Below are 14,180 nucleotides of genomic sequence, written 5' to 3'. Positions count from 1 at the left end.
GAGAATGAGGCATAGAACCTTTCACTAAAGGGAAATGTGTTGACATAATGTTCAGATTCAATAAAATCATTGTCATGAGGTGGCTGTTTAGTGGCTTTCAGGTTCCCTTGTGTTACATTCTTGGGTTTTGTACATGGTGTTGTTTTTGATTCTTGCAGTTTAACTTTCAGCTTAAAAAGAAAGCTTTTCACAGGTGCAGACTAACTGGAATGAATATCAGGAGACTGATCTGTGGTTTTCTTTCTATCTTTAGATGTAGACATGAACTGACACAGAAACATCTGCAAGAAACACATCAGTATGCTTTAAACCAACTCTTTGTTCTCCTCTAAGATGATCTGAAAATCCAATACCCACATTATGAGTGTTATATAATGCCCCTGTGGCAAGCATTGTTTAACCAAATCCAGATGTGTTGACGGTCAGGAGAAGCAGCTCTCCTGTCCAGCCCCAATCATTTGTGCATGTTCTTTTGGCAACTGCTCAGTTATGTGCAGTATCCATTCCTTTCAGTATAACGAAGGTGAAAAGTTCAGCTATCTCTAGACAAGGCACTGGTATTTGAGCAGAAAAACATTAAAAACCATGTTGGGCCTGTGTTGGATTTGCAAAATGTACAGACTGGTAAGAAGGGGCAAACAGAGCTAAACCCATCAAGCATGTCCAAGCCCCAAATCCATAAGTTCAGAGCCTTTTCTCGGGACTCACCTTAACTTTGGCAGTGCATTGGCTTCTGACAATAAAGATACTAAATCTCTTCTGATAGCAAGTGATTTTGGTGATTTTGGACAGGCTGAGCTGCCAGCTGGCACCAGAGCTCTGTTGCCACACTACAGCCTCTCTGGGCCTATAAATAAGTAATTATTCCTTGCGCAGTGGAAGGGGAGAAAGTGCTATCTCAAGGTACTGAATATCCCCAGAGAGAGTCACATTCAGCACAGGTTTAAGAGAAAGCTGAATTCCCCTTGTATTCCCCACTGTCAGCAGGCACCCTCACATCAGCTTGGGGTAAGGAAATGGGGCTGGAGAAAAACTCAAGTGAGGATTGGTTTACCTTGACAAGACTCAGCAGAGAGAGATGCCTCTCTCTCATCAGTTCTGTAGCTTCAGATTTTTGCTTTATAGCTCTGCCTGATGTCTGCCTAGCTCTCCTTATCACACTGGATTTTTGGGGCTCTTTCCTAGAAGCCCAACTCTCCCCACGAGGAGCTGAGTTCCTAGATGAACCATAGGCATGCTACACGTTTTAAAGTTGCCAAAAAGCTTTGCAGTGACAGGCACTGTGATATGCAGGTCTTCTAAAAGAGCTAGCTCACATTTGCAAGAGACTGTGCATGTTCTTTCCTTATGCTTCTACAAGTAACTGAGAGAAAAAAACAACTGATCTAAAAATTCTCAAACCAACCAATGTTGAACTTTCTCCAAGTAGTAATAAAACTTAGGCACTCACGTAGAACAGGGGAATCAAACCTCTGCATCCCTTTGTAGATCTGGCTTTGTATTTTGGTGACTACATATCATGTCTGACTTTTTATTACTATGATTGATGATATTGGCATTGGAACATTTCTAACTTCAAAATATACCTCAAGCAACTTGGACCTGAATATATTATGAACTGCAAAGAGGGCTCTTCGTCATTGTAAAGTGGCTTCATACACTCAGAGCTAGAGACAGAGGAGATGAGATCCAATGAAGAAACAATGAACTGCCTTGATAGGAAGGGGAGGTCCCTATTTAAAAAAAGCATAAGCCCTGAAAATTTCCAGACCAGTAAAGGACTATAAATTGGTTTTAAAAATCAAAATGCTGATGCAAAGTAAGGAATATTATAAAGGTAATTTGGTTTGGTAATTTCCCTTGATAAAGGGATCTATACTGGTGAAAAAAAATGGTTATTTTTGTTGATTATTAACAGAAAATAAGAGAAAAGAAAAAATTCTTCTCTAGATGCTACAGGTAAAATGAGGAACAACATTTTCAAATTTTTTTCCAAAAAAGAGAAAAATTCAGATTAGATTTTTAAGAAAAATTCTCTTTTTCTAGAAAAACAGAATTAATGGAATTGCACAGATTAAAAAACCTGAGTTGTCAGCAATAAAGTTCTTCAGAAACAGAATTCTTGGAGGAGCAGGGCAGATACTCGCGCCTGTCAAATGTAAACCTGGCAAGGCTTTCCCAACACTAACATCTTTGAGCACAAAATTAGCATCTTACTTGAATCTGGGGATGTGACAACATCTCAAGCTACAAATTTTTTATGTTCTAATAAAAAAGCTTGCCTTAATTATGTAAGCCTAATTAGAGTTAAAACACCACCCAGCACATATGTTTTCCTTTACTTTGTATTTCACAGTATGTTGCTCTTTATAGGTCATTTTGGAGCAAACTGTTATGTATGAAAACACCTTGTAAAATGAAACACAGTGGAAAGCCAATACCTTCCAACTGTACTGAAATAATAATTCTCTCCTCTCCTTTCTTTTAATTCCTATACATTCCGTCTTCTCTGCTTACTCCTGCCTTAACCACTGTATGTATATTCATAAGAGACAGCCATCTGCATCTGACCCTCCTGCCCCAAATTACTTTGTCGGACCTCACTAGATGTATAACGAGCCTAATCAGGCCAAAGGGCAGGCGATAAAAGTTTTAGGCTCTTTTTCCAAGTCTGACACAGGTCTAGTACAATTTAAATTTTCTCTTTTTCATTGTCCCTTCAGTAAAATAGAGATTATTTCTCTGTTAGCATTGATGGTCATTACCTCATTGCAAAGTAATGTTTTGTAACAAAAATAAGTTTTGCAGAAGATTAGAGCAAAAATGCATAACATCAACTAATCCGAGTTCAGGAAACTTACATTGTTACTTCTCCAGGTATTTATTTACTTAGACAATTGGCAGAAGAGTTCCAGATAGCTGCAAAACTTACATATTTATTTATTAGTGACGATGCCCTCTGGAAAGCCATATTAAAAAGAATTTATTTCAATCAATATTTGTTTGACTGCTTTCCCAGAACTTTTTATCTATGTGTCATTCCTGTCTTTTCCTTCCATAATCCTACCAATTACAAATAAACTTCATTTCTAAGTGGGTCGCTCTGTTGTAGGAGAGATTACTTGAATTCTTCCTTTAGGAGCTTGGGAAGTTATGAAGAAAAGTAAGATTAGAGGCACAAGGGATAAGAAGCTGGTGCAATACTATTGCCTGAAAAGATATATTAGTCATCAGAGCTCGACTTACTATAGAAAGTATTATAAGATGGAAGAAGGAATTGGTATTGGTATTTCTTTAGCCCTCTTCCTTTACAGCTGACAGTAGAAATAATGAATATTTAAGGTGTGCTAGAGACCTATTTGCCTGGCATTTTCCACTTGTACTGGGGCTTTTATTGCTGCATAAAAAGTGGTAGGTATATCTGTTCTTGTTACTTCAGAGTAACAAGCCTCCAACCACGGAGGCCATGAAACTGTGTTTTCATTATATTGGCTACAGGGAAATGTTATTTTAGTTGTTTTTCTTGTCTCCACTCCATGAAAGTCAATTCCAGCTCTTTCCAGCATTTCTCACGCACCAGTTTATCCATGTCAGGAGTCATATTCATAACCAGTTCACAAGCTATGGTTAAAACTCATTGTAAATCCTCCCTAAAAGGATGCAAAATATATTATTCATTGAGCAGAATAGCCAAATACCTTCCCAGTGCTGGACAATAGCTTGCAACCACAGCCTTTTCTTAATGTACCAAGAAATATAGAATAAGATGAGTAGAAAGGCTAAAATGTTTCCATACGACTGAACTAGAAGGTTCTCCACTGATGCCAGAAATGAAGTCTGGACAAACTGTGTGTCCCTTTTATATATTAACTTTGTAGAAGCAGAGTGTTTGTTTTTATGGAAAAATACCCTTATTTCCTTTCCAATCCTGTAAGAAAAAAAACATTTTTTACCCAATATTTTTTAAACTGAGGGAAAACAGTCTGACAAACATTATTGTCAAATGGCTCCCACACATAACTTCCGAATGTTGAGATACATCTTCTACAAATATACCAGTGAATTTAACACAAGCCATTGTTCAGATACAAATATACCTGCTCTAGTACAGTGCTGTTCCCAAGAGAAGGCTGTAGTAGGGATCTAGAAAGTATTTTGTCACATCTGTCTAGAAGCTGTATAATACCTGGAGGACGTGGCCAGAGCAATGAGCAAGGCTTGAAGAATCCCTCTGATGAAGACAATGGGGTTCTTCTTGGTGATAAAGAAGTACATCATTGGCAGAATAAACAGCCCATGCACCACCAGGCCGCAAACCACCGTGATGGCATAAAAACCCAGTTTCTTCCCAATGGCTGAAGGGTCATCCATTTCTAAGATTTTACCAGCAATTAGGAACACAATTCCGAATGGAAAATACCTGTGCAGAAAGAAAGACAGTCATTATTAGGAGATAGATCACTTCCACCAAACAGTATGAGATGGGAAACCCTTGTATTTCCAGTAGCAGTGCAGTAACAGCAGCCTGTCTGGAAGCAGCACAGCTGGCTCCAGTCGTTTTATCCGACTAAACTCCTCTCTCTCAACACTTGAGGAGTGTGCCCGAAGTCCACTTCGGGCCCGAAGGGGTTAAACAATCTTTTCTGCAGGGTACTCCTCAGCACAGCTGAGGTTATGGTGCTGGCCAGGGGGAAACCCTTGTATTTCCAGTAGCAGTGCAGTAACAGCAGCCTGTCTGGAAGCAGCACAGCTGGCTCCAGTCGTTTTATCCGACTAAGCTCCTCTCTCTCAACACTTGAGGAGTGTGCCCGAAGTACACTTCGGGCCCGAAGGGGTTAAACAATCTTTTCTGCAGGGTACTCCTCAGCACAGCTGAGGTTACAGTGCTGGACAGGAATGACTTTAAAACGTTTTGGTTCAGAAGGCAGCTCTGACTTTTTAGCTTAAATCATTTACTGGGGAGGGGAGGAATGAATCTTAAGCTCTGCTGATCTGCTTGTGCTTGTGTAACTCTTCATGGATTTTATTTGGAAACTGTTCAGTAAATGTTTGTTTTGCCTTTGGAAAACCTAAGAGAAATACCAATATGCATTAGACATGCTCTTGGACTGCCTGGGAGTTTGATTTGGGGAGATAGGAGGAAGAATACCTAGACACAAAGCCATAGGTGCCAAAAGAGCTTAAGATTAAAAAAAATATATATAAAAAATCATCAATCTTCTGCTTGCAGCTGCCCCATACAATTACAGAATCATTAAGGATCTTAGCTATAGAAGCTAAAGATCATTCGCCCTCATTTATTTCCCTGGAAATAAATTTATGATATTTCTGTGCATCCTCTACTGTTGAAATTTCCTTACTCTTTAAAAAAAAATACTGATTTTTTTACTAAAACAGATACTTACCAAACAGCAACTGCCACTATCTTCATGACAGATTCATTTAGACACTGGCAAAAGCTGACCAAAGGAACGCCACTGTTTCCCATTCTTCCCAACATTATACCTGCAAACAAAGGCATTCAGGTTCAGTTTCTCAGGTGCCTTCATGCAAAGCCCCAGCTTCCCACCCAGCTGTAATTCAAAGTGATCTAAGTGGGAGATGAGTGGAAGAATATAGATCTTTTCTAATGAAGCAAGCTGTCTCTGCCTGCAGTCTGCCTTACTGCAGTGTGCAACTGGGCAGCATCCATTAGATGCTTCTGGGGCAAAGCCAGTATTGAGGTCTGTTCTGATAAAGGGGAGTTAATACAGGGGCTCCCCATCCCATTTTTTAGGAGATATCTGTCTACATAATAGCATCCAACCCTCATAATAAGTCAGACTTTGCAAACTTGGGGGAGATAGGAAATGCAAGTTCATCTGAAGAAAAGCCAAATTGCTATACAGACTAACCAGCAAAGAAGGAAGCAAAGAAAACCCTTTTAGGTTCACCCAGTGCTCAGAAAGGAAAGGAATAAACCTCTGGGATGTGTCACCTAACCATACATTCTCCAGACAGTGTTAGTTTCCAATAATGCATATAAATAGACATAATTTCCCTATTTTATTAATTTCCTGCTATCACTTCCTGAAAGGATTATAAGCAATCAAGCTAATTGCTCGAGGAAGCACTGCAAAAGCAAGCTACACCAAGTGAGACTGCCTTTGAAGGGAGTTTCATGTGGAAGCAGGGCCTGTGAGTGGGATGCATGCTGCTGCTTGCTCTGGGTATGCAGTGTCCGTGCTTTGAGTTGGAGCCTGGGCTCTGTCCCTCGGAGGGACATCTGCGCTTGCAAGCCAGGTCTCAGGCAGCACCACTCCCAGGATGACCCCCTCCTGAAGCAGGGAGGGAGGCTCTCAGCTGTTTTATCCAGGGATTTCACAAAATAACAGTGCATTCAGGATGTGGGTTTGTAAGCATGTTAATATTCATCTAAGCTATAACTTTTAGGTCAGAAAACAACACTCTTTTATTAAGCGTGTTGCTCATCTTTGGTAATAGGGCATTAAATACAGTTCAGCTCTTCTAGCCTGGTCAGTAGCCATTTTACAAGAGTCTTGGCTTCTAATTCTGTACAACGCCAAAAAGAAGAAATGGCTTCTTTTTCATTTAACAGGAATAGCTGAAAATTGCTCTTTAAAACACTCTCCTACCTAAGCATGTGGCTATTGGTGGGGACAGACAGAGCAGTAGGCAGGAGTGGGGCCTTCTGTCTGCAGCCCTGGTGTACTAAGTTCCATTTCACTGCAAACATTTTCCTTGTAGAGAATAAGTAATGTGTGCTCCTCTGAGAAAAAAAGATCAGACGTCTCAATGGTTAGCCACTTGTGATAATCTCTAACAGAAATTCCTGCATGCTGTGTGAGAAGAGGTAATAGAGGTAGTCACAGATGAGCCCAGCATCAAGGCTTTTCATGTGTCTTGACCTCACACTTTGCCTGTCAATTGCTGCCCATTTTAATGCATGCCTGGCAAAGAGAAGTCATTCATACACAAGATTTATTCCTGGACTGAGATTACTGAGCAATTCAGCTGTCACTTTAGGAAAAGGAAAAGCCAGTCAGTTTAAGTCTAAATTCTTGTCCCTTTATGCTATTCTGATGCTGTTCAAGGACATTAAAGAACCTGTAATAAGAACTCAATAGCCACCCTAATGCTGTTTTTTTCTGTCCCAAAGTGGTGTAAAAAGACCCTTCTGCAAATAAGACTCAGCCAAAAGGAACAAAACTGTTACAAAGCACCAAGGCCTGTGTACCCTTTTTTTGGCAATACATAAAAACTTCAGAGGGATGCTATTCTTTAATAGAGATTCAAGCCTTCAAGATCTTCTGTACTCACAAGTATAAAATTGCCCATGGTCCCAATAAGCACATGTAATTAATTAATTCATATCCATCACTGTTTGGCTCAAAAAGTGTTTGCTGTGATGTTATACTTTGGGAACTGACTATAAAATGCTACCTACTGGGGCACAGTCAATTTCCAGCAGTGTTGCATACCACCCTCCGGAGAAACTAGAAGAGAGAGACAAACGTGCTAATTCCAGACTTGATTTTTGATCCCTTGTCCTGGTATGAACCATAATATACTAAATACAGTCAAAGATGTTTTATGGAACTACCTCTGCTCACCAGATTAACTTCCAAGAATCAATTTAGATAAGGAAAATTTGATCAGCATTTTCTTGTAAAAATTATCAGAACTTTATGATTAACTGCAGCATGTTTGTTTAAATTCCCTCTTCCAAATCCACAAATGTAATATAACACACATGGCACCAATGAGTTCCTCCAGCAAGTGGACCTGAATAAGTTGGTCAGACAAAAGCTCTTAGTGATAAGGTATTAAATGGTATATAACTATCAGCACTGAAAGCAAAAATAAAATCAAGACGTTTCAATCAAAGAGAAGATCTATAGATTTAAAACTTATAAAAGAATACACCTTTGTAGCTCACTTGTTTGAGATATCACTGTGGCTCATTATCTGAATTGTGTTCTTACATAGATAAGTGACAGTTATATTCTACACTAATAATGCGGTAAAATGTGACTAAGATTGGGCAAGAACAACAGCCTGGGCAGATTCCAGGGCTAAAGTAATCTTCTGCCTCGTGGGGGCAACTTTAGCCAAGGTCTGGGAGCAGTTTTTTCTTGGACTGCCAGCTGCAGGGAGGAAACGTCCAGCCATGAGAGCAGGGGGTGTCTCAGCCTGATGCTTCATGAACCAAGAGCTGTGCAGGATGTTCTTTGTCACTGTAATATGGCACCTAGAGCTCTGGGCATTAGAATCATACTACCTTGTTGGGATTTGGAAAGAAGGTCTGCTACAGATTTGTTTATTTCAGAATTTCTTGAAAGATTCTCTGGGATTTTTGCTACTGGCCAGAGAGTGAAGCAGAATATTGGCAGGGTCTGACCTGGTATAGTAATTCCTACCTCCTCTGAGCACACTGTAGAAGTGTTTCTTACAGTCAGGAAAAAATGGTTCATAAATTAAAGATCAAAATAATCCAGAAAAAAACCACAAACAAACCCCAAAAGAATGTAAGCGCATGCACAGAAAATAGAACTGCATGGAACAAGTCACCAAGGATTTTGAAGATTTCCCTCCGAAAGGTTGGGAGAGCAGCTTTGTAACAGTCTTGCCTTCTCCCCCACAAGGTTTAGACAGAAGCAGTTAAAAAAGGTGAATCAAGGAACCAAACAACCCAACCCCTAATTTTTTTCTTTCTAAGTGGATACTTGGATTATTACAAACCAAACATGTCTGAAACCTACCCATTGTGGCAGAGAATATCACAATCCCTAGAACATTCATGCCATCACTTGTGCCTGGTTCTGACTTGTAAATCACTTCAGGAGGGGGAGTGATATCCAAGGCAAAATTCTGGACATTGGATCCATTCTCATCCTGGACTCCATATATTATAATGCGACGAGTGGTGCTTTCAGATGATGCTTTGTTAGATTTAATGATGGGAATACTCTTGGTGCGATACTGAAAGAGAACAAAATAGGTTTTATTATAATATCCCAGCAGGAATTAATAGTTTAATGAGACCTCCTAAGTGCTCTGTTTCAACAAGTCTGCATGTTAAAGGGACAAACACGAAAAGAATGACAGCTCCTGTCCCTGTGCTGCTAAAATCTGTAAAAACAATTGAATTTTTGGAAAAGCATAACAAAATCAGAGTTTCCTATAATCAGACCCTTGTGCTGCAAACACACCATTTCCTAGATCTCCATAGAGCTACTTTCCTGTAACACATAATCAGGATGACTTCCTAAAGGTTCTGAGTGCCCCTCTCTTTGTCTTATCAGAGGTAAGGTTACCATGAAATATTCCCCCAGATGAAATAAATATAGCCATGCCTCTTGCTCACTTTTAGATGAGGTTTTCTGGCCAAATTTGAATCTGAGTAATTAAATTCTTCCCAAATACATTCCTTTGGTCCTTTAATTGGACATAGTATTCTGCTCTTCCTCTGTGCAGTGTTACTGTGTGCTCTTAAAGCGATCCCAGCTACTCTGTGACTGCAGTCCTGTGGTACAAGAAACCATGCTCTAGGCATACTGGCGTAAATTGTACTGCCAGAAATTCTTCCCTACAGCACCTTTCTCAAGGTCCTCAAAGATCTGGCCTCAGATGGATGTGGAGCTGACATGGGTGTACATCTCTACTCTCTAGTCACACTGTGCAATTTATGCTGGTTTCTTTTGCCTTCAGATACCAAGGCTGCTGAGGCTAATGGAAAGGGACTCATTAATTCCTAAATGCTGAAGGTACTAACAATATCTGGAATAATATGCGATGTCTGTGTCTGGATTCTGTTCTATAAAGATACATATTTTAAATGATGCTGGCTCATGTCTTGCACCAGTGGTAAAAGGAATATAGCCACTTACCTGCTTGAATGTGGCCTCAACAAGATTGGCTGGAAACATGTTCCTAAAAATGAACAAATAAAAGAATAATTTCTGTGGAACTGAAAATAACTTCTGTCTCCTGTGCCTTGGGTCTCCCATGATAAATCAGTTATTTACCCTCCTAGAGAGCAAGGGCTGGACGGCTGCAGAAGACTGCCACTCTCTCCCACTCATGCCATACAGCTGTACCTGACTGAGCAAGGCTCAACACAGAGACAGTTCCTCAGAATTAAAGTTTTGGGACTTGCTTCTAAATACGTGAAGCAAGAGCCAGAGGCTCTAGTTTCAGTTTCAGGCTCTGCCACATTCTCCATGTTGTAACTGGGGCAACATAATTGCTGTCATTCCTTTCCCCATCTGCTAACTGGGGAGAAGAATATTCCTTTATTCCATATTTTGTCTTTCCTACTTAGATAATGAGCTTTTCAAGACACTGTTCAGGGATCTATTCCTGACACTCCTGGGTACTGTAATCTACTTTGGGACTTCTAAATTTATGCTGGTTTCTTTTGCCTTCAGATACCAAGGCTGCTGAGGCTAATGGAAAGGGACTCATTAATTCCTAAATGCTGAAGGTACTAACAATATCTGGAATAATATGCGATGTCTGTGTCTGGATTCTGTTCTATAAAGATACATATTTTAAATGATGCTGGCTCATGTCTTGCACCAGTGGTAAAAGGAATATAGCCACTTACCTGCTTGAATGTGGCCTCAACAAGATTGGCTGGAAACATGTTCCTAAAAATGAACAAATAAAAGAATAATTTCTGTGGAACTGAAAATAACTTCTGTCTCCTGTGCCTTGGGTCTCCCATGATAAATCAGTTATTTACCCTCCTAGAGAGCAAGGGCTGGACGGCTGCAGAAGACTGCCACTCTCTCCCACTCATGCCATACAGCTGTACCTGACTGAGCAAGGCTCAACACAGAGACAGTTCCTCAGAATTAAAGTTTTGGGACTTGCTTCTAAATACGTGAAGCAAGAGCCAGAGGCTCTAGTTTCAGTTTCAGGCTCTGCCACATTCTCCATGTTGTAACGGGGGCAACATAATTGCTGTCATTCCTTTCCCCATCTGCTAACTGGGGAGAAGAATATTCCTTTATTCCATATTTTGTCTTTCCTACTTAGATAATGAGCTTTTCAAGACACTGTTCAGGGATCTATTCCTGACACTCCTGGGTACTGTAATCCTGTGAGATGAATCATAAATTGTAGTACCTCCTGATACACTTTCATCACTGAAATTAGAAGTGATGTAGACTTTGCAGTGGTTTGGACAGGAACAATTTTCTATTCAAAAAGAGTATCTCATTCCCGATTACAACAATTGAGATTAGAGCTGCACAGTCTCTACTAAATTGTATTTTAATATGGTTCCCAAGGCTTCAGAATAAGAGTCTGAAGTGAAGCCAACAGCTTCATCTTTGCTCACAACTGATCTACAGAGAAAGACAATGACCATACGCTGTGAGATCTGCAGTGAGGCTGATAGATTTTTAATTCCAAAAGGGACTCATGTTGTCATCTCTTCTGACTTTCTGCTAATCTATAACTTCTGTTTGAGCTCAATTGCTACTTTGCAGAAAGACATTCAATCCTAATTTGAAATGGAGAGCACACACCCTCTACAGGCTTCAAAGAGGAATCATAATATAGTTGGACAAAAAAGCTAAAAAGTCATGTATTTCCATGCAGCACTTGGGAATCAAGATTTGTGTGATGATTGTAATAGGATCCTTTTCAGAAATTATTGCTTTTAATCCCAAATTTCTGAACCTATGGGCAGAAGACAGTGGCACCGTATCACCCGGTTCTTGCGTTCACATACATAAATTTATGCAAGGAGAAACTTCTGAATTCTCTAACAAAAAGACTTTTTATTCAAAGTCCAGCTCAAGCCCTAAGACAGGAACAGACTAAGTTTATGTGAAAAGCCCATTCTCATTCCAAAGACAATTGCTATATATATAGTTAAGTGCATGCTGAAATGAGATGTTTTCCAGGCCTGCTTTCACCTTTGCGTCAGCATCAGCATGTCTGCTGCTAATGGAGTCGCATCAAGAGCATGCTGTGCTGCACTGGCTTAGAAAAAACAATTTTATTGCTATTTTAAGTGATCATAATGTGACATTATGGTCGCACTTAAAATTATGAGGTAGAATCTGTTTCAGTAGCATCTGGGACTGAGAGAAATTGCTACAAAGAGATAATTAATTATCCTTTTCAGGGTAAAGCAGAGGGAGAAGAATTTTAATTAAAGGGTAGCAGTACTGTGTAATGATTGAAACTGAAGATGGAAAAGGAGTGGGTTTTGTCGGCCTGCTGTGTGAGGGCATACAAGGCACGTAAAGGCATCGTTGGTCATTTTGGTAAGGTTGTTGCTTTAGGGCAAACTGGTGTCACATGAATAAGTTACTTGCAGGCAAGACAGAAGGTTGATGTGCAGTTACTCTTCTTTAACTGTCCTGGCCTTTCCTCACCTCAGCACAGGCAAGACAGTTCGGATTACCTGCCCTTTGCAGCCTGATCTGCTGCCGGGTGTTCCTGCAGGATAACAGCCTAGGCTGGCTGTGCTGTACACTGCAACATCTCCGTACATTTTACCAATCCTGCTTAAAAGCCCCAGCTATGATGCTGGCTGTGCACTATGGGGATGTGATAGCAGAGGACAGCAGCTTTGGACATATAAGGAAATTATCATAAGTTACCAAGGTTTAGTTAAATTAATGCATTCCCTTTGCACACGCTTTCATTTAATTGGAATAATTTAGCTTAAGACACTTTAGACACTGTGTAGTGATGTGCTTAGCCATGAACAACACTCAGTACAGCATTGTAAGCAGCGCTGTACATCCGAGTGCTGGGCTGCCATCAACAGAGCTTGCACCCTGGTAACCAAAAGCGCAAAGCACTGGGTTATCTCTGCAAATCGTCCCTAAAGCTGGTGATTCTCTGATTCAAATGCCGAATCTGTAGCCAAAGCGAGACACAGACAACAGCTGGCTGCGCATCGCTTTCCTATCAGATGCAGACACAACCTTCTGCCCGAGCCCTGGGGACTTGGCTGACACAGGGGACTGACTGAAAAACAGCTGGATGGAGCTGGACCTGGGAAAGAGATGGAGAGGATGTTTATAGGACAGGAAAGCACCGGAGAGAAAAGTTGGTTACTGCCTTATTATGCTTTATAAGGGAATTCTGCTTCCAAATTGTTAAAGGCTTCATTAATACTAAATTGTCTTTGTTTTGCGATTTGAGATGATAAAAGGTGCTACAGGAGTTCACAGTGTTAGTGTGATGGTTGTGCTCTGAGCTGCTGAGTGAATATGAATTATTCTGAAAGCACAGATCCACACTGAGAATTCCTGCACAGCTCTGAATATGAATGTCACGTATGAGCTGTAGCTTTACAAAGAAATATGAATTTAATTGCTGATGATTTCCAATTTCTGCCTTTGTTTTATAGTCCTAATTAGTAGAATTAAGAACAAATTAAGACTGCTCGAGAAAGGAAATATCATATGGTTAGTAGCTAGATTAAATGTTAGACAAATTTGTGGAGGATTAAAGCATTTCGTTTCTTTATCATTCTTTATCCTGCAGGAATTACAACTACCCACTTAATACTGTATGCTGGAATTCTCCCAATATTTTTTAATATATTATGCACTGTGATCCAGTCTTTGAGACTAGCCTTACCAAAGTTACACAATTTATCTAGTGAAGGGCTGACCTGAATGTGTTTGCCAGAGCTTCGGCTTATTTTTTATATTAAGCTGGTTTACTTGGATTGAAAAAATCCAGTATTAGCCAAAATTTTGTTTTGTTAATTAATAAAAACATTCAAGAGAGCCATTTGTGGATGAGAACTCTAATGGGCTAAAAACAAATAATGACAAGAAAGTATCAAAGTGTCACCCAGAGCTGGGGGATGACTGGGAGTGTTTGTTGGTTCAGTCAGGCCTCTTCAGAAACACTTGAGAAATTCTTGCTTTAGGAGCACGTTTGGCAGGAAAGTCCTGCAAACGTTTCAGAACAAGAGACTGAAATGAGACTGGTAGTGAGGAATCTGATGTTTTACTGTGGAACTGGGATGAAGAGGGCTGGTGGGATCCTTCTGCCTCAGGGCATCCCTCCTGTGGGTCACAGTCCCACCAAACCTGAGCACTGGGGAACACTAGCTGGGGTGGGAGCTTCAGTCTAGCACAAAACCCAGACACTTGCACTCGCCCAGACATATTACAAAATTAATGATGGGGTGTTGC

General features: G+C 40.3%; 1 protein-coding gene across 1 annotated transcript in view; it reads right to left on the bottom strand.

Moving 5' to 3' along the window:
• SLC1A7 (solute carrier family 1 (glutamate transporter), member 7) overlaps nucleotides 1-14,180 on the bottom strand; it is a 55,050-nt gene that overhangs the window by 14,471 nt on the left and 26,399 nt on the right. Inside the window, exons 4-7 of the mRNA XM_014939047.1 lie at nucleotides 10,610-10,652; nucleotides 8,763-8,982; nucleotides 5,406-5,505; nucleotides 4,187-4,420 (exon numbers count right to left, since the gene is read on the bottom strand). Of these exons, the coding sequence (XP_014794533.1) occupies nucleotides 4,187-4,420; nucleotides 5,406-5,505; nucleotides 8,763-8,982; nucleotides 10,610-10,652 (597 nt within the window). The remainder of the gene's footprint in view (nucleotides 1-4,186; nucleotides 4,421-5,405; nucleotides 5,506-8,762; nucleotides 8,983-10,609; nucleotides 10,653-14,180) is intronic.

Source organism: Calidris pugnax, unplaced genomic scaffold (assembly GCF_001431845.1).
Source record: "Calidris pugnax isolate Ruff unplaced genomic scaffold, ASM143184v1 scaffold18, whole genome shotgun sequence".
Classification (NCBI taxonomy): Eukaryota; Metazoa; Chordata; class Aves; order Charadriiformes; family Scolopacidae; genus Calidris; species Calidris pugnax.
This window is presented reverse-complemented; position numbering and strand designations above follow the sequence as displayed.